This window comes from Hemitrygon akajei, unplaced genomic scaffold (genome assembly GCF_048418815.1).
Source record: "Hemitrygon akajei unplaced genomic scaffold, sHemAka1.3 Scf000045, whole genome shotgun sequence".
Classification (NCBI taxonomy): domain Eukaryota; kingdom Metazoa; phylum Chordata; class Chondrichthyes; order Myliobatiformes; family Dasyatidae; genus Hemitrygon; species Hemitrygon akajei.
In genome coordinates this window covers 1,560,379-1,582,008 of record NW_027331931.1, presented here as the reverse complement: position 1 = coordinate 1,582,008, position 21,630 = coordinate 1,560,379, and the positions used below count along the sequence as shown (strand labels likewise).

General features: G+C 43.6%; 1 protein-coding gene across 1 annotated transcript; it reads right to left on the bottom strand.

Annotated features, from left to right (window-relative positions):
• Positions 1 to 6,863: 6,863 nt before the first annotated feature.
• LOC140720616 (uncharacterized) lies at positions 6,864 to 14,945 on the bottom strand. The gene is made up of 2 exons (XM_073035448.1): positions 14,892 to 14,945; positions 6,864 to 12,226 (listed from the first exon to the last, which is right to left on the bottom strand). Exon 2 carries the CDS (start codon positions 11,845 to 11,847, stop codon positions 10,390 to 10,392), a length of 1,458 nt encoding a protein of 485 aa, XP_072891549.1. The 5' UTR covers positions 11,848 to 12,226; positions 14,892 to 14,945; the 3' UTR covers positions 6,864 to 10,389.
• Between the last annotated feature and the right edge of the window lie 6,685 nt (positions 14,946 to 21,630).

Genomic DNA, 21,630 nt, shown 5'->3' with positions numbered 1-21,630 from the left:
CTGAAAAGAAGGAATCTGATACGATAAGAGAGCGGGCCATGGGACAAAAGGAAGTAAAAGAGGAACCAGAGGGAGACGATCCGCAGTGGGGAAGAGAGAAGTGTGGAGACAGAATGGAGGAGACGGGCCTGTGGGTTGATGAAAAAAAAGGTAGAGGTAGAAGTTAAAGATGTCGATGTTCATGTCATCAGGTTGTAAACTACCCGGATGTAATATGAGTTGTTGCTCCTCCAACCTGACAGTGCCCTCATCATGTTAGTTAAACAATGAACCGGAAGTGAGTGGATTAATAATTGTCCCCCGGGATCACTATTAAATCAATCCTCTCTCACCTTAAACCGGTGCCCTCTGGTTGTTGATTCCACAAAAATGGGGTAAAAGAAAAGTAAACATATAAAACGTACAGCACAATACAGGTCCTTCAGCCCACAAAATTGTGAGGAACATGTCCCGACATTAGAAATTACTGGGCTTACCCATAGCCCTCTATTTTTCTAAGCTCCACGTACCTATCCAGTAGTTTCTTAAAAGACCCTATTGTAGCCGCCTCCACCATCGTTGCCGGCAGCCCATTCCACGCACTCACCACTCTCTGTGTAAAAAACTTACCCTTGACATCTCCTTTGTACCTACTCCCCAGCAACTTAAACCTGTGTCCTCTTGTGGCAACCATTTCAGCCCTGGGAAAAAGCCTCTGACTATCCACACGATCAATGTCTCTCATCATCTTATACACGTCTATCAGGTCACCTCTCATCCTCAGTCGCTCCAAGGAGAAAAGGCCGAGATCACTCAACTGCGCACATTCCCCATTTATGTACACTCATAGTGTGGAACACCTGCATAATGTCACCTCAATCTCCAGCACTTCAAGGTGTGAAGTCCCAACCTGCCCAACCTCTCTCCAGAACTCAGTGCCTCGAGTATCGGCAGCATTCTCGTAAATCTTTTCTGCACTTATTCCAGCTTAGCGTCCTCTTTCCTATAACTGAATACAATAATCCAGACGTGGATACCCTAACAAAATCCTAACCCTAATGCAACCTCACCGGCCTCTTCTTCAGACCATGAGCCATGAGATATCAGACAGGGGCTGGTCAGTCAATCGAGTCTCCTCCGCCATTCGTTCCTGTCCAATTGATTATCTCTCAACCCCATTCTCCTGCCTTCTCCCCATAATCTTTCAACATCCATTTAAAATACACTCAATGACTTGGCCTCTACTCCGTCCGTGGCAATAAATTCTAAAGATTTACCACTCCCTGATTAAAGAAAATCCTCCTCATCTCTGCTCTCAGTGGATGTCCGATACATTGAGGTTGTGACCTGTGGTCCCAGACTCACACAGTATAGTGTTCATCTTCTTCAGAGCCACGCTGTCGAGGCCTTTCAATATTTAATAGGTTTCAATGAGATCCCCTCTCTTTCTTCTATACCAGCGAGTGCAGGGTCAAAGCTATCTAACGCTCCTCATTCGTTAGCCCTTTCGTTGCTGGAATCATTCCCGTAAACGTTCTCCGGACCCGCTCCAGTATGAGCACATCTGTTTTTGCAGGTTGTAAACTGCTCACAATACACGAAGAGCGATCTGACCAATGCGTTTTAAAGCTACAGAGTCACATCCTTGTTCTTATATGCTAACATTACAGTTGTCATCCTTCATCAACACAATCTGCAAGCAAACCTTTAGGTACTCCTGCTCAAGGATTCCCAAGTACTTATGCACCTCTGATTTTTGAATTTTCTCCCATTTATTTATTTTTTCTCTACGCCCTTATTCCTTCCACAATTGTACATGACCGTACATTTGCATACACTGTACATTTCCGTACATTTCATCCACGACTTCGTTGTCCGTTCACCAAACCTATCGAAGTCATTTTGCAGACTGCAGCTTTACTCCAAACTATCTGTCTCTTATCTGTATCAACTGCAACGTTCTGTGGATGCTGGGAATCCAAGCAACACAAACACAAAATGCTGGAGGAACCTAGGAGGCCAGGCAGCTTATATGGGAAATAGTAAACAGTCGACGTTTCGGGCCCAGACCCTTCATCAGGACTGGGGGGAAGAAAAGATGAGACGTCAGAGGAAGAAGTGTGGGGGTGAAAAGGGTAGAAGAAGTGGTCGGTGATAGGTGAAACTGCGAGAGGGGGAGTAGTGAAGGGAAAACTAACTTAGGATTTTATTTCCTTAACGATACTCGAAAAATCATTGCTAACGCCTCCACATCTCTTCAGCCACCTCTTTCAGATCTCTGTGGTGTATACCATCTGATCCAGGGAACCTATTTACCTTCAGACCATCTCTGTTTCCCAAGAACCTTCTCCCGAGTAACGTAACTTCACACATTCAGTCCACTGACATCTGGTACTTCCATATTCCTGCCGGGGTCTTCGAGAGATATTCAGTTCATCTGCCATCACCTTACACCCCCAGCCCATTACTACCTCTCCATCATCACTTTTCAGTGGTTTGATATCCGCTTCCGCCTTTCTTTTACAGTACAATTACCTGAAGAAACATTTGGTATCCTCTTTAATATTACCGGCTAGCTCACTTAAGTGTTCCATCATTTCCTTCTTAATTATTTTAGTTGCATTCTGTTGGTTTTTAAAATCTTCCCAATCCTCCAACATACTAGTGATTTTTGCTCTATGCCCTCTCTTTGGTTTTTATGTTTTCTTTGGTTTCTCTTATCAGCCACGGTTTTGTCACCTGAGCTTTAGAATACTACTTCCTCTTTGTGATGCATAGAGATTTGAGGGACGAAGAACATCTCAGACAGAACTGCAGTCAGCTCGACTTCTTCGGTCTGCAGAGAATTCAAGGGAAACCTCTTCACCCACAGAGTGGTGACTATTTGGAACTCATTCACAGGGACAGTGAGAGGTCAACAACAGGGGAGGATTCGAAAGATCTGCTGTGGAACAGAATCACTGGCAGGGTCCAGCCGGCCTGAGTTGACTCTCTGCTGTACACTAGGTGTGTAATAAACTCACTAAGTACCGGAGACAGCGTTTAATATAGAACTGATTTATTTGTCACAGATCTAGTCCCATTAAAAGTGAATATGCAGCACAAGAAACCTCTCTCATGCCCAGTGACCAGGGTGCAGAACTGGGTGTGGTGAGCAGCAGCAATAATTGCAGAGTTCAGCACCGACAGTCACTCTCGAAATTGCATTTAGCAATGGTGATGGACAAATATCCAGCATGCAGCTCATTGAAACTTTCTCCCAGTGTGAACCGGCAGTGTGTGGTAAGTGTAACGCGCTGTAAGGTTTCACTGCTAAAGTAACGGCCTCTCTGTAATGTTTTGCTGCTGAGGTAATGGTTTCTCTGTGGCAGCAATGTTTAGGTTACGACTAGAGGAAATAGGGTTTTCGAGTGTGGGGCTGTGCAATGACAGAAATATTCTTTCTTGTGAGTTTGGAAGAGAGATTTTCACGGTTTTTTGCTGGGGAGAGATGAGAAGACATGAATGGAGAGAGTGGGCCCTTTTTCTATTTTTTCATTTTCTTTACTAATCCTATAGTCAAAGTAAGAATTATAGAGCTGAATCGTTTAATTGCATATTGTGTATCGTTTGTAATTTCAGGGTACTGATCTGTAACATGGGACACATCACACAGCATCCACCCAAATGAGATTTCTGAAGTTTGGCCGGGCTGGGTGGGAGCTATCACCCCGTATATTAAACTGCCAGCTGAAGTGAAAGTTACGTAAGGTTAGATGACTGAGTGGATCGCTTCCCTCAGTCACAGCAGATGAACAACCTCTCCACAGTGTGAACTCAATGATGCACCTTTGGTTGATTTGGCTGTGAAAATCTCCTCCTAAAGTCTGCGCAGGTGATCAGTCTCTACCCAGTGTGAACTCGCTGGTGTCTCTGTAGTTGAGATGACCAAGTGAATCCCTTCCCACACACTGAAGCCTGAATTATTCTTCTCCGTCGAGGCTACGCCGTAGGCTCTACGTAGCCGCGTACCCGACGCTGCACCCTAGGCTGTACCGTATGCCGTAGCCTAACGCGTACATTCCTAAAAATGTAACTACGCGTCGCAGCGACGCAGACGACAAGAACTGTGATTGGTCCAGCTGGTAGCAGCCAATTTCCTTTTCTTTTTCAATCTTTTTATTAAGTTTCAAATTTAATAATCATAGCAATAATAGTAATGATATAAAGAGATCGAGATTACATTAATAACGGTTAACATGTAAAAACACCAATTCCAAATGACAAATATAGTTTAACCTCCCAATCTCATAGCAACTAACCATGAAAAAGATATTCTATAAGGGGAAAACACCCTATACTAGAAAAAAAACACTAAACTAAATAAAAACAAATAGACAAAAATTGGGCTGTCATATCACAATGGCTGAAATTATTATTTGTCATTAACTCCGCTCCTCTATACATGAACAAAACCTTATTACACAAGATTCGGAAAGGGTCAACTTACATCATATGAAAATATTGAATAAATGGTCTCCGAGTCTCTTCAAATTTAACCGAAGGATCCACAGTACCACTCGTTTTTTTTTTCCAAGTTTAGACATGCTAAGGCTTCGGAAAACCTTTACAATGTAGCAGGGGGATTGGAATCTTTCAAGTAAAATGGGTCTTCTGGCTATTAATGTAACAAATGCAATTAGACGACAAGCTGATGAGGATAGTTGACTACAGTCTATCACTGGTAGTCCAAATATTGCAATAATAGGATGTGGTTGTAAATCAATACGCAGAACTACTGAGATAATATCAAATATATATTTCCAATATTATTTTTAGAAGAGGACAAGACCAGAACATACGTTTCAATGAAGCTACCTCAGAATTACCTCTATCACAGACAGGATTTATATGGCAGTAAAAATGAGCTAACTTACCAGTGGTCATAGGAGCCCTATGAACCACCTTAAATTGTATGAATGCATGTCTGACACAAACTGAGGAAGGAATTTTCTAGTTGAAGAATTTTCTCGCATTTCTGTATAGGTAAAGGTATCTGAAGTTCTCTTTCCCACCCATTCTTAATTTTATCAGAAGTATCTAAGCATATTTTCATAATTAAATCATAACTAAATGATAATAAACTCTTCCAATACGGATTTGAACTTTTTTTTTCCGTAACATCAATTTGATGTGATATCGGAACAGAATGTAAAATAACATTCAAAAAGTTTCTAATCTGTAAATATCTGAAAAAGTGTGATCTAGGCAAATTATATTTATTAGAAAACTGTTCAAAAGACATAAAACAATCATCCATAAATAAGTCACGAAAGCATAATTTTCCGTTTTCCATAAAAGAAAAGCTTGATCAATTTAAATGGTTGAAAGAAAAAAAATAGATATAATAGAACTTGACAGTATATATTTATTCAGTCCAAAAATTTACAAAATTGAAACCATATTCCTATTGTACGTTTAATTATTGGATTTACCATTTGTTTATTCAATTTAGTAAGTGCAAAGGGGAGAAAAGCCCCTAAAATAAAAGGCAATGAAAACACCTGTACAGTCTCACGCTCGAGGTTCATCCATCCTGGACACGGAGTTTCATCCAACTCTTGTGTCCAAAACGTTAAATATCGAATATTAATTGCCCAATAATAAAATCTAGGATCCGCCTTCCTTTTTTGACTTCTGTAAATATTTCTTCCTTAGGCAGGAATTTCTATTCTGCCTTATATATGAAGAAATTTTAGTATCAATAATATCAAAAAGAAAGATTTAGGGATAAAAATTGATATTGCATAAAATAGATACAGAAATTTAGGTAAAATAATCATCTTAATAGCATTAATGTAACCAATCAAGGGTAAGGACAATGGGGACTATTTAGTAAACAATTGTTTAACATGATCAATTAAGGGTCAACATTAACTTTAAATAAATCGTTGAGCTTCTTAGTAATTTTAACACCCAAATAAATAAAATAATCAGCAACCAATCGAAATGATGACTGTCTATACATTGAGACTTGCATATTTAATGATAAAGCACACTTTTATTAAGATTCAGTTTATAGGTAGAAAAACTACTAAACTGAGCAAGTCGTGTTATTACTGCAGGAATGGATTCCTCTGAATTAGAAATATATAGTGACAGGTCATCTGCATATAGCGATACTTCATGTGTCCCATTCCCATGAGTAACACCAAATATGTTGGGTGAATCACGAATAGCGATGCCAAGGGCTCCAGGCCAATATCTGATGTAAGGGGCTCAAAGGACAGCCTTGTCTAGTACCTTGGAAAAGCCTAAAGAAAGGGGATCTCTGATTATTAGTGAAACAGACGCCAAAGGTATATGATATATCAATTGGATCCAAAATATAAATTTTGGGCTAAAATTAGATTTATCAAGTATAGTAAAAAAAAAAATTCCCATTCAAGTGTATCAAATGCCTTCTCGGTGTCGAGCAAGATAACACATTTTGGAGTCTTAGATAAAGTTGTGTATACAATGTTCATTAACCTCCAAACATTAAAATGTGAATAATGATTTTTAATAAATCCTGTCTGATCCTCAGAGACAATTTGTGACAATATCTTCTTCAATCTAATTGCTAATATTTTAGAAAGGATTTTAGATTCCGCATTCAACAAAGATAGAGGTCTGTATGATGCACATTCAGTGAGATCTTTATCATTTTTAGGAATTAAAGAAATAGATGCTTCATAAAAGGATTGTGGTAATTTACCTATAAATAATCTTTAACATTTTTACCTCACCAGGAGAAAGTAAATCAGAAAAAGATTTGAAAAATTCAGCAGTATACCATCCAAACCAGGTGCTTCACCAGAATTCATTGAATAAATTGCTTAATTCCTCTTCAGTAATGTGTCTGACTAATACTAAACGTTCATTAACTGATAATTTCAGAATATTGAATTTCTTTTAAAATTCATACATTATGGTAGAATCATCAGGAAATTCTGATTTGTATAAATTGGTATAAAATTCTTGAAAAGATTTGTTAAATTCACCATGGTCAACCGTCAAAATACCTTCCCGTTTGCAAACCCCATTAATCTGAAGTTTCGCCAAATCACTTTTAATTGGTTACCTAATAATTTTCCTGATTTATTACCATATTTATAAAATTGACTCTTAGTTTTAAGTAACTGATTTTCAATCGGGGATGTTAATAACAAATGATGTTGCATCTGAAGTTCAATTCTCTCTTTATAAAGACTTAAAATGGGAGCAAAAGAATATTTTCTATCAATTTCTGTAATATTATTAACCAATGTACATATTTCATTAAGAATTTGTTTTTTCAATTCAGCAGAGTATGAGATAATTTGCCCTTGGATATATGTTTTAAAGGTATCGTATAATATCCCACTGAAAATTTCTTCCATTGAGTTAGTTGAAAAGAAAAAGGCAATCTGTTCTTTAATGAAATTAACAAAACTTATGCCCTGAAGTAAAATAGAGTTGAACCACCACTCATCATAGGATTCAGACAACAATTAAAATCTCCACCCATTATTACCATATATTCATTTAAATTGAGAAAAAATACAAAAAAGTGCTTAAAGAATTCAGGATAGTCAGTATTTAGTGCATAAATATTAACCAAAACTAATTTATCGTTATAAAGTTAACCAGTGACTAATAGAGATCTACCATATGGGTCTGAAATTGTATTGTAGTGAACAAATGAGTTCCAGGAGTCTAGAAAAAAGAAACACCTTTCTCCTTAGTCAATGAGTGAAACTGTTGGCCTTTCCAATACCTAAAGACGTGCTGATTATCCTCCTTCCTCACATGAGCCTCCTGTGCAAAGATAATCTGAGCATTCAGTCTATGAAAAACTCTAAAAATCTTCTTCCATTTAATTGGATGATTCAAATCATTCGTATTCCATGAAACAAAATTAATAATGCCAAAATAATTAATGATATCAATTTTCCTTAAATAAACAATGTAGTATGTAAAGGGTTAACCATATCGCATAGGAAACTCACGAATCAGGAAGAGGGAAAGTTTAAAGAGGAACCGGAAGTTATGACAATACAGACATTTTTGTAGCTTCAATTCAGCCCAAAAGAAAAATACTAGACTAAAAATAGCCCTATCCCCCACCCACAAAGTCCAAAAACCTGGCCAATAGACAGCCAGAGAACTATCTAAGAACCTCTCTACCCCCATCTCCCCTGAGGGAAAATCTCCAAATTACAAAAAAAAATAAACAAAGCACCCATAGTCAAAAAATTACAAGGAATGTCAAACACATTTCAGAGAAAACAGCCTATTGCAGACCGTTTTAAAAGACAAGGCCTTTAAAAATGACACAAAATACAATCTTAATAATATTTCAAGAAAAAAGAAATAATCAGCAAATCAGAGTCTTAATAATTTTCAAAAGCAAACAATTAAAAATAAAAAAAGTAAAACAATGAAGGTAAAAGAAAGGAACTTTAACATGGAAACATAATAAACTTCTGAACGTCAAAATACAGTATGACTGTAATCAACTCAAGGGCAAAGTTCTAAACTGTCCAAATCTATAAGCTGGTTGTTAACTAATAAACCAGATATACACAGACATAAAGGAATGGTAAATTTCATAGACATCCAAACTCAAATATTGATCTTCAAAACATTAGACATCTGCGTTCAAGCTTAGATCTTCGAGAAATTGTTTTGATTCATCCACACATTTAAACCATTTAAATGATTTATGAGGCAGAGCAACCCTTAGGTGAAAGGGATATAACAAAGCCGGATGAAGATTCCTCTGATACAATTCTGACATCACCATTTTAAAATGCAATCTTTCTTGCATCACCTCAGGACAACATTCTTCAACATAATGAAACTTAAGATTCTCATGCTCAGTAACTTCATTCTGACAAGCAATCTGAATGAAGTGCTCCTTGGTATTCAGATTGTGACATCGAAGAATTACATGACGCGGTTTTAACCCTTTTGATCGTTTTGGTTTCAGCGCCCGATGTGCGCAGTTGAGCGCAGGAAGAGAAGAAGAAACCTCCGAGCCAAAGACCTCCATTGAGAATTGAGAAAAAACTGAGTAAGATCCCGGCTCTCAACGTCCGCACTGAGTCTATTATTCGCAAATGCAGTCTGGCTTTGACTCTCCAAATCAATAATCTTGACTTTATTCTGCTCCAATGTATGAGTGTCGAAGTTCATTTCATTTCCAAAGAATTCCATTTGTGATACAAGTTTGCCAGCTTTGATAATCGCTGAAATTTGCCACTGCTGTTTTTCGTTCTTCTTTTCAAGTGTTGCCAATCCACCTTCGCTCTCCTTTAACCATACTTCCAAGGTAGTAAATCTTTCATCAAGTTTTTCATCCAAAAGATTCTAGATAGCCGGTAAAGTAAGTGGAAATTTTTTAGGCTGTTCAAAGACATCTTCTTTATTTCCATTTCCATCACCAGTTTCCTTGCCTTCGGCTAATGCCTTTCTTCCTCTGTAAGCCATTTTAGTCGATTAAAATTCAAATTCAAACATATAAAAGTGTTATAAACACTTTGATAAAGATATTAAAGGGGTGGTAAGTAAATTTAAAATGAACGGAGCAAAGCCGGAAAGCAATTCCATTTAGCGCCTCCAAGAGAGTCTTTTGCCCAATGTAGTCTAACGCGCACATTCCCAAAAATGTACCTATGTGTCGTGGCGACACAGACCGCAAGAACTGTGATTGGTCTACTTGGCAGCAGCCAGTTTCCTCCTGTGCATTTCCTGTTGCTTCGAAGTTGGGAAGTGGACCAAATTGAGGAGAGGGTAAGTGAAGAAGTCAGAAAATATGTCCATTTGCATGACCCTTCGTCAGCACACCATAAAGAATTGAAAATGGCATCAAATTTGTGGAAAGAAATTTCCATAAACATCGGTTTGGTCGTTGTGGAATGCGCAAAGAAATGGAAAAACTTCTCTCTTTTCTGTGCTGCAGTAATTTCAATAAAAGTAACTCTTGTTCAACATCTATTAGCTCCAACTCCAACAAGATGAACTCAGCAGTCGCCATCGTTCCCAACTCCACACGGGTCAATTCAACACAGTAGCATAGAACCCCAACGCCAACTAGCATTTTGGCAGAGCGACGCAGACACACAAACGCACAAGTAGAAATGCTCACAACCGTGTAGTCAACATGCATGGGCTACTGAGTCTGCTATGCCATAGTGCCTACTCAGAGGTATAATTCAGGCTTGAGCAGGTGAATGGCTTCTCCCCAGAGTGAACTCGCTGATGTACCTTCAGTTGGGATGACCGAGTGAATCCCTTCCCACATTCCGAGCAGGTGAAAGGCCGCTCCCCAGTGTGAATTCGCTGATGTACCTTCAGTTGGGATGAGCAGCTGAATCCCTTCCCACAGTCCGAGCAGGTGAACGGCCTCTACCCAGTGTGAACTCGCTGGTGAGCTATTAGGGTGGATGACCGAGTGAATCCCTTCCCACAGACTGAGCAGGTGAACGGCCTCTCCCCAGTGTGAACTCGCTGATGACTCTGTAGGTGGGATGACCGAGTGAATCCCTTCCCACAGTCTGAGCAGGTGAATGGCCTCTCCCCAGTGTGAACTCGCTGATGTATCTTCAGTTGGGATGAGCATGTGAATCCCTTCCCACAGTCTGAGCAGGTGAATGGCCTCGCCCCAGTGTGAACTCGCTGATGTATCTTCAATTGGAATGAGCATGTGAATCCCTTCCCACAGTCTGAGCAGGTGAATGGCCTCTCCCCAGTGTGAACTCGCTGATGTATCTTCAGTTGGGATGAGCATGTGAATCCCTTCCCACAGTCTGAGCAGGTGAACGGCCGCTCCCCAGTGTGAACTCGTTGATGAGCCATTAGGTCAGATGACCGAGTGAATCCCTTCCCACAGTCTGAGCAGGTGAACGGCCTCTCCCCAGTGTGAACTCGCTGGTGAACTATTAGGATGGATGACCGAGTGAATCCCTTCCCACAGACTGAGCAGGTGAACGGCCTCTCCCCAGTGTGAACTCGCTGATGACTCTGTAGGTGGGATGACCGAGTGAATCCCTTCCCACAGTCTGAGCAGGTGAATGGCCTCTCCCCAGTGTGAACTCGCTGATGTATCTTCAGTTGGGATGAGCATGTGAATCCCTTCCCACAGTCTGAGCAGGTGAACGGCCGCTCCCCAGTGTGAACTCGTTGATGTATCTTCAGTTGGAATGAGCATGTGAATCCCTTCCCACAGTCTGAGCAGGTGAACGGCCGCCCCCCAGTGTGAACTCGCTGGTGAGCTATTAGGTTGGATGACTGAGTAAATCCCTTCCCACAGACTGAGCAGGTGAATGGCCTCTCCCCAGTGTGAACTCGCTGATGTATCTTCAGTTGGGATGAGTATGTGAATCCCCTCCCACAGTCTGAGCAGGTGAATGGCCTCTCCCCAGTGTGAACTCGCTGATGTATCTTCAGTTGGGATGAGCATGTGAATCCCTTCCCACAGTCTGAGCAGGTGAACGGCCGCCCCCCAGTGTGAACTCGTTGATGAGCCATTAGGGTGGATGACGTAGTGAATCCCTTCCCACAGTCTGAGCAGGTGAACGGCCTCTGCCCAGTGTGAACTCGCTGGTGAGCTATTAGGTTGGATGACGTAGTGAATCCCTTCCCACAGACTGAGCAGGTGAATGGCCTCTCCCCAGTGTGAACTCGCTGATGTATCTTCAGTTGGGATGAGCATGTGAATCCCCTCCCACAGTCTGAGCAGGTGAATGGCCTCTCCCCAGTGTGAACTCGCTGATGTATCTTCAGTTGGGATGAGCATGTGAATCCCCTCCCACAGTCTGAGCAGGTGAACGGCCGCTCCCCAGTGTGAACTCGTTGATGAGCCATTAGGGTGGATGACTTAGTGAATCCCTTCCCACAGTCTGAGCAGGTGAATGGCCTCTGCCCAGTGTGAACTGACTGGTTTGTCCACAGGAGGAAAGACCGACTGAATCCCTTCTCCCAGTGTGAAATTGCTTATGTCCCTTTAGTTCAAATATCCGTCTGAATTAATTCACACCATCTGAGCAGATGAATGGGAATTGCCTGTTTAAAATGACAGGCGTGCCAGTTGGTCAGATGATAGAGTGAAAACCTCCCCACAGTCTGAGCAGGAAGGATGATCGAGTGAATCCCTTGCTCCACTTCTTAAATATCTGGACAGAGACAGCAAAACTGGCGTGTTGAGTTTTAGATTCCCGTACACAAATTCCCTGTCATTTGTAACCTGTAAAAAGATTAACAAAATGCATCAGTGGCTGCAGGACAACATTTCAGATGAGATCACTTGAGTTGTCAAGCTGGGAACTGAACTGTTACAGTGAGGTTCAACACAAGTTGGAGAGTGAAATCATCATCTAACTGGGCACACTGCTGTTATCTGGAATGACCATCAAACTCTCTGATGTTCTTCCTATCTCTATAAGAGAGGAGCATTTCTGCCATCTCCAATCTGTGACCTGGCTCAGTTTGGAGAGACATTGATATTATTCTCTGTTCCCACTGAGCTGCATGGGTTCCTGGCCCCACAGTAACTGAAACACTCTCAGTCAAATAGCCAGCAGTGCATTCCACACACCCACCACTCTTTGTGTAAAAGACTTACCCCTGATATCCCCTCGGTATCTATTTCCTTGCACCTTAAAACTCTGCTCCCTCGTGTTAGACATTTCAGCCCTGGGAAAACAAACCTCTGGCTATGAACACGGTCAATGTCCCTCATCATCTTATACACCTAAAAAAGGCTCTAAACATAAACAAGGAAATTATACATTGCTTTGGGAAATTGTTATATGTATACAAGATTATGAGGGCATAGATAGGGTAAATGCAAGCTGCTTTTTTCCACTGAGGTTGGGTGGGATAATAACCAGAGGTCATGGGTAAGTGGGGAATGTGAAAATTAAACGGAAACATTTGGAAAAGGTCTTTACTGAAATGACCGTGAGAGTGTGGAATCAGATGCCAACACAAGTGGTGAATATGAGCTCGGTTTCACCATTTAAAAGAAGTTTGGATGGGAGCCTGGATGGTAGGCGTATGGATTTGTATAAAAAGGGAACAAAGGTTATCGGGAACCAAATTCAACACAACCACAAACTGTTCCTGCTGCTACCATCCAGGACACAGTACCACAGCAAATGGACCAACAGGCTGCGGTACATCATCTTACAGCAGGCCATCAGACTGATTAATTGATTTCTTTGCTTTCTTGACTGTCCTATATACAAACTAATTATTATAAAACAATTTAAATTACACATTGCACATTTAGATGGTAACGTAATGTAAATATTTCTACTCCTCATCTATATGAAGGATGTATATAATAAAGTCAATTCAATTCAATTCACCCTCTCCACTATCTGTTCTGTCATTCTGGCTCCTATTCCCATTACAACTTACTTTAACCACATAACCACCCCCCACCCCCACCCCCCCCACTACCTCTGGCAAGCCTTACCACTAGGATATTAGTCGCCTCTTGATCTGTTCCCCTAACTAACAAATCCCCTATTAGCACTCTGCCAGGGAATTTCCACAACAGCTTCTAAAGTGGTCTTCCTGTTCCTGTGGGGGATGGCCACTAGAGTTCTCTGTGATGCCTATTTAACCTCATTCCCCTTCCTGACTCTCACCCAGTTTCCTGTGCCCTGCACCTCGGGTGTAATTCACCTCCCTGCATGTCATATCTATCAACACCTCCAACTGCTGGATGATCTGGAATTCACCCATTTCAAGTTGCAGCTCATTGAAGTGCAGGGTTACAAGCTGCAGCTGGATGCACATCTTGTAGGTGAGGGCATCAGGGCCACTGGAGGTCACCCCTCCTTCCCTCCAATATTTCCTCTAATTTGTAATAATCAGTCTGCATATACTGTGCATTTTTTACCCAGTGACAAGATGTGCACAGTGAATTTTATATAGAGAGGTATTCATTTTCACAGCGAGCAAATCACTGTCAATAGGAACTTTGATCTCCTCTGGGTTCGATCCAGTTCATCTGCACTCTCACACAACCTATGTAGCAGGCCTGTAACAGGTAATGAAGGATTTTCTCACCAAAGTTTTTGCATATTGTCCATATGTGATTTGCTTGCTAAATTACACTTTAAAAAGTCAGATTTCCAAATATCACTCCACTTCTTCCCACTTGCAAATTTTCCAGCAACTCTTGCATTACCAAAATGCAAACAGGCATCACTAGTTTCTGTATTCTACATAAATATTCCCCCTGAACCCTCCCCCAACGACTGACAGTGTTGAACTCAGTGATGGCAATGGCAATGAATATGAAGGGAAGGGCAGTAGTCTGTCTCACTGGAGTCTGGCACATTTGTGATGTGAAAGCCACTTGTTGCCCAGGGCAAAGGTGTTTGATATCATTATATGCCCAGAGAGAATGGGTCAAAACATGTTCTCACCGGTAGGAAAGTCCAGAGCAAGAGGAGGTAGAACAAGCAACACACACAAAATGCTGGAGGAACTCAGCAGGCCAGGCAGTATCTGTGGAAAAGAGTACTAATTCTGAGTTCCTTCGGCATTTTGTGTGTGTTGCTTGGATTTCCAGCATCTGCAGATTTTCTCTCGGTAGTGATTGGAGGTAGAACAAAGGCGATTTTCTCAAATGGTGATGTAAAAGATTTTGTTCCCTTTCTCCGAGTTCCTAATCCTTGCATTTAGATAGCTGGAGCTCAGCTATGTCTGAGAGATCCGTCCGTTCCCATTCCCTCATCAGCCGGAAGCTCCCCGGGGCCCGTGTATGGATCGTGGGGCTGAGAGTGAGGGACGAGAGCAGGACTATCCCGGGATTGCGGACTACGGTGTCCGGATTTCACAGGAATTGTCCTGAAGTCGGTGTTTAAGATAAAAATACAGAGAAACGTTCTTACCTGCTCCCGATATTTCCAAGGCCTTCAGTGTACTGCGCGCATGCGTGATACTCGGAGACGTCATCAGCGCTGACGCCTGCGCATTTTATTGGTGCTTCAGCGCTGGAGAATTTTTTAACGCAGCGCCTTATGGGTAATCACGGTGCCATTGAACATTTCTGCAAGCACCGGTTCAATGTCTATCCCCTTTTTTTTCGTGTATATAGATAGATAGATAGATAGATAGATACTTTATTCATCCCCATGGGGAAATTAAACATTTTTTCCAATGTCCCATACACTTATTGTTGCAAAGCTAATTACATACAATACTTAACTATTTAAATACATTGAATGGTAACTTAAGCTCAGTCCTAACCCCGGCACTTTAACATATCTTACTCCTGGCGGTTGAATTGTAAAGCCGAATGGCATTGGGGAGTAGTGATCTCTTCATCCTGTCTGAGGAGCATTGCATCGATAGCAACCTGTCGCTGAAACTGCTTCTCTGTCTCTGGATGGTGCTATGCAGAGGATGTTCAGGGTTTTCCATGATTGACTGTAGCCTACTCAGCGCCCTTCGCTCTGCTACCGATGTTATACTCTCCAGTTCTGTGCCCACGACAGAGCCCGCCTTCCTTACCAGCTTATTAAGACGTGAGGCGTCCCTCTTCTTAATGCTGCCTCCCCAACACGCCACCACAAAGAAGAGGGCGCTCTCCACAACTGACCTATAGAAAAATCAACAGCTGTTTTAACGCAGAAAGCGGCTCCCATAAACAATATACTCAATATCAAAGTGTATCTAATTCCAAAGTAAAATGCAGGTGTAAAACACAGGAGATTCTGTAGTTGCTGGAAATACAGGGACGCACACATACAACATGCTGTAGGAACTCTGCAGTTCAGGCAGCAACTAAGCATGCGGAGCGGGCTCGGTCTAAACTTTGTCTATTCCTCTCCACATCTACTGCCGGATCGGTTGATTTCCAGCAGTATTTTGCAGAAATTAACCACTTTTTTCTCGGTCTACTAGTTTCCAAATGTTTCTGATCTTTCTTTTGTAGCCATATCCTGCTGGTCTGATTCCTCCTCCGTGTAAACTCTAGACCCCATCTCTCTCTGGAGCCCCAAAGCCTGACTCAGTCTGGCAACTCTTTGGTTTCTGATTCTGCACCATCGAAGATTCACTCGCTAGTCTGCTGTCAGACTTTAGAGGTGCATTGTGTTACGAGACCGCAGGTTCGTTTACTGTGAGTGTCGCTTTAAGTGCCCGAGTGAGGCGGGGCTGTGACGTCAGACACAAGCTACCGCAGCCTGAGGGAGCGGGAGCGGGAGCGGGAGAGGGAGACAAGCTGTTGGAACTTCAGCGTGTGACTGCTATAGGCTGCAACTCTTCCATGCCCAAAAGGTTGGGTTGATCTGATCATCGGCACGCAGTGCACAACGGATGTGTGACTGTCACTTCGTATCATCCATATGTGTGGATTTGCTGGAGTATCCTGTGGTATCACTTTTGTTGGCCCTTACGTGGAATCGGGGTGTTCTGTGGTAACCACTTGAAGACGATATTCCTGTGACTGTCACCTGGTGATATTTCTAAGTGGATTTCGGAAGTAATCGACGGATAAGATCTTCGGCGACTGTTATTTCGTTTACCCAGCGTGGAATGTATGTGGAATTCTTCGTAATTGCCTTCTCTCTACATTTTCGTGTGGATTTACAAATCCCTCCTCTCACTCACTTATTCCGTTGGATTACTGAACTTTTCTACTTTACCATCTGAAGACTTTAAGCATTGTTTCCCAAGCTTGATAGTTTGGGAGCTATATATACGCATAACACTGTTAACTTCTGTTTATTTCATTTAATCTTTTATATTTGCAGTAGATACTGTTACGTACCCTGTGACGGGTCAAAGAACCAGCAGAAATAGAAAACACCGTGGAGTCTGGTATTGCTATAAACTAATGTAACCCCTGGGTCGCCTCAGGCTCGCTCAGCTCGTTCTCGTCTAGGGGGAGTTGCCTTCGGCCCCGCCAAACTGGGTAATCAGCTGGTGTGGATGCTGTGTGATGTCCCCGCCTCGCTCAAAAACAGACAGTACACCTTATGCGATTAAATGAGTACAATTTATAAAGATTACTATAACTAAGCGATTACTAACGATACAGTATATATGAATAAGAGAGAAAAAAAGAAAAGGCGCCAAAATCAAAGTCCAAACCACTTCGTGCACAACCGTTGGAGCTCAATTACTGAAGTCTTCTGGTATTCGATCCCCTCCGAATTTCTCGACCCGTCTCCTGGGACCCCCACAGTGATCGACCAGTCGCTCCACACTCCTCTGTCTCCGTCTCCTCTCCTCACCGAAAACCTTGGGCCGGGGACCCCCCGCTCGGGGTCCGTACCGTCGCCCAGCTTCCAGCACCCCGTCCTCTCTCTCTCACTCCATCGTGCCGACTCCCCAAAACCCCCACCAACAATCAGTTTATAGTCCCAAACAAGCTTCCAGCACTTATAACAAAGACACTAGCATTCCTACTATTAATACAGGCGCCAGCATTCCTACTTGTAACAAAACAAAGACGCCATTTTGATTACATACACAGTAACAAAGAAAAAGAAAAAAACCCCCGTTACACTCTCCCCCCACCAAATAAAAGTCATGTCCTCATGACTATTAGATAACTCGTCACCTTTCCTGCCAACACACCATAACCCAAACACCAGCAGTGACATCTCCTCCCCACACAGTAAACCTCACGCCCTGTTCCTTAGGCGCTATATAGGCCAACTATCTGGGCGTTCCCAAACCCTTCTGAGACCTCCGTACCCCCCTCACCTAAACCCTTAGGCTAGGACACAGCTGGGGATACCTTGGGTCCACTACCAACTCCTCTTTCAATCTCTCACTCATACCCCACACTGCACACAGCTAACCCTCCCCACTACACCTGACTCAGTGGAAGAAGGGCCAAAGGTCTCTTCCTCAATCGAGGGAAAGTCAGCAAAAGGCAGCATGTACCACACATCCAGCCATCAGCCTTTGAATCCGTATTCATCCTCATTTCTTTGATCGGTAGCTGCTGTTTGATCTTCTCCAAACGGAAACACGTGACCTGCACTGCTCCTGCAGTCTCTTCAGCCTCCTGCAATTGAGATTATCATCTTCTCTGGCCCCTGGCTCAGCAGTTCTGACTCCTGCATCCCGGCCATCTCAATCTGGAATGCAGTTACTCCAACAGCTTCTTCCACCCCGACCTGAAAAGCAGCAGTTACACATTGATCACCCTCCAGTTCAGTATTCACTGCACTTCTCTCCAGCTTCTTTTTTTTTTCTCCTCATGACTTCTTCCAGATCAACCTTCAGGTTTTGCACTTCATTTGAACTGTCGATGGTCATCTTCAGGTTCCCTTCAAGCTACCGCTTCCCCCTTCCGAGATTTGTCCGCAATTTCTTCACCTCCGCAAACTCCCTTCTCCAGGCTCTGTTCGCTGTGGCCCTCAGTCAAACAACTTTCTTCGTTCTCTCCAACTTGTAAGTCTTTCAAATGGTTCCAGATCACTCTCTCCGGTCTCTCAGTCTTCATTTCAAACTTGATTCCGTAGAGACAGACACTCACGAGCTGCGACCTTCGCCAGCCCTGGCACGTGTCCAGAAAACACTGTAACTCTGTAGTTCTCAGCCGCTCCAGCAACGACCTCACTTCATATTCTCCTGAGGCAAATCCAAATACCAGGAGATCATCCACATACGTCAAAATTCCAAACACCTCCACACCCCATGGTCTTCCACATGCCCTGCAGGAAGGTTGCAAGGGCTCCGGAGATACCCTGTGGTATCTTTTCGGACCGGAAAGACTCCTAGGAAACTTTTAACCGCCGTCTACTCCTTGGCGGCCTCGCTCATTGGGATCTGGCAACATCCCTCCTCAGATCCAGCACCTTAAACGTCTTCGCACCACTCAGATAGGCCATCGCCTCTACGGCCCAATATAATCCACACACACGCTGCCTACGTCTGCCACTCTGTAGGGGCCAGTCGCCGCAACCTCTGCCTCACCGAGGTGTCTTCAGCAGTCAACTCCCCTCCCTGGTGGTATTTCGCAGCGTCCACTAAGAGGGTCTCACCCTCAGATACTCCTCCAGGCCATACCACCACCGGCTCTCGTTTGAATTCGGTATTGGCCCAATGCTGCTACACACGTCCGCACAAGCAGCTCGAAACTCTGGGTGCATCGATAATGCCTCCAAACAGCTCTCACCCGCCTCCTCCGGGCAGGCCCCCAAGCGCACCAACAGGATATTGGTTCTCTCCATAACCGAAACGCTGCCCGTCTCAACAGTGTCCGGACACATCAGCATTAACGATTCACGAACCTCAGTCACCTCCACATTTGCCTCTAAGAACTCCATTTTCACTGACCAACAACTGCCATCTTTATAATCACCGGCACTGGTATCCCAAATCTCCAGTGCCCTCAATGTCGTCAAGGGTAAAGGCTTCCAAAAGTGGTTATAAAACAAACTGTACAGCAACTTAACCGGTGCCCCGGTGCCGAGGATGGCTTTAACTTGACTTCCATCCATCCGTAACAACACCTGAGTGCGTGGTCCCTCTAAGCCTTCAGGAATAGGGTCTGTTCCTTGCGGGAGTTCCTTGGTACATTGCTGGGAACGTGCTCCCCCAGAGACCCCAAGCCGTTCCCCCACTGGGCCTCCTCTAAGTTTCCCGACATCTCTCGGATCAACGGAACAACTGATCCCCTTGACAGATCCCCCTGTCTCCGAAAGCAATTTATCTGCCCTCCTAACCAAAAGGGATACCCTAAAAACTTCCCACCAATCTCCTGCCACGGATGATAAGCCCCCCAGCTGCGGCATTTGACTTCCAGTCGAACCACACGCATTTTCCCACACTTTCCCAGAACTGGCAGCTGTCATTTCGAGATAATTGCGCCCGACAGTTCTAACAACGCTACCAGCCCGCCTACTCAAACTTTCAACCAATCCCTGTCGCTTTCCCTCAGCCAAGCACTGCCACTCACCCAACAACTGAGCGGTCAGCTCCGCCCATGTCTCCGCCCCTTTAGGGCTGGACATTATTCCAACAACCGGGCGGAGCCCACCATAGCTGAAATATCCCAACCTGTCACTCCTCACTCTCCAAACAGTACGGACAACCCATGGTACCACCACCATTTCGTCAGCGCTAGTCGGAACTCGAACAACGACCCCCGGGCTACCAACAGCAGCCACCCCACCCAACACACTTGCAGAGATAACCGGCAATCGCACACCCACAAAGGCACACCAGCTCTTCGCCGCAGACACAATTTAAAGAGGGCGATCACACAGCTTCCACAGAAATCAATCCCGGACGATCGCACCCACAATGTAACCCCTGGGTCGCCTCAGGCTCGCTCAGCTCGTTCTAGTCTAGGGGGAGTTGCCTTCGGCCCCGCCAAACTGGGTAATCAGCTGGTGTGGATGCTGTGTGATGTCCCCGCCTCGCTCAAAAACAGACAGTACACCTTATGCGATTAAATGAGTACAATTTATAAAGATTACTATAACTAAGCGATTACTAACGATACAGTATATATGAATAAGAGAGAAAAAAAGAAAAGGCGCCAAAATCAAAGTCCAAACCACTTCGTGCACAATCGTTGGAGCTCAATTACTGAAGTCTTCTGGTATTCGATCCCCTCCGAATTTCTCGACCCGCCTCCTGGGACCCCCACGGTGATCGACCAGTCGCTCCACACTCCTCTGTCTCCGTCTCCTCCCCTCACCGAAAACCTTGGGCCGGGGACCCCCCGCTCGGGGTCCGTACCGTCGCCCAGCTTCCAGCACCCCGTCCTCTCTCTCTCACTCCATCGTGCCGACTCCCCAAAACCCCCACCAACAATCAGTTTATAGTCCCAAACAAGCTTCCAGCACTTATAACAAAGACACTAGCATTCCTACTATTAATACAGGCGCCAGCATTCCTACTTGTAACAAAACAAAGACGCCATTTTGATTACATACACAGTAACAAAGAAAAAGAAAAAAACCCCCGTTACACTAATGCTATTTATTAGTAACTATGCGATACAGCAATATAAATGTTGTAAGACCAGGTCGTGTGGATAGCCAGTGAGTTTTTCCCAGGGCTGAAACGGCTAACACGAGGGGGAATAGGTTTAAGCTGCTTGGAAGTAGGTACAGGGGAGATGTCATTGCTAAGTTTTTTAAGCAAAGAGTGGTGTGTGTGTGGAATGCACTGACAGCGACGGTGGTAGAGGAGGATACAATAGGGTCTTTTAAAAGACTAATTCTAAGCAGTTTCTGGAGTAAGTTACATGGTCGGCACAACATCGTGGGCCAAAGCGTCTGTAATGTGTTGTAGATTTTTATGATTCTATGGAATTCGAGGGAAAGCTCCTATCCCACGGAGTGGTGACTAGTTGCAACCTGTCATCTCAGGGAGAGTGAGAGAGGAACGGCAAGGGTAGATTTTCATATACTGATATGGAACAGAAACATGGGCAGGAACCAGATGGGCCGAGTGGCCTCTCTAGTGTACAATGTCAGAGTGGTAGAGACAGTAAGTACCTGAGACACAGAATTTGATAGAGAACTGATTTATATATCACAGCTCCACAATATTAAACACCAGTCTAGTTTAAGGCTAACATCAGCAGAACAGACTCCTCCAATGCTCAGTGACCAGGGTTCAGTCCTGGGTGCGATGAGCAGCCGCAAGAACTGC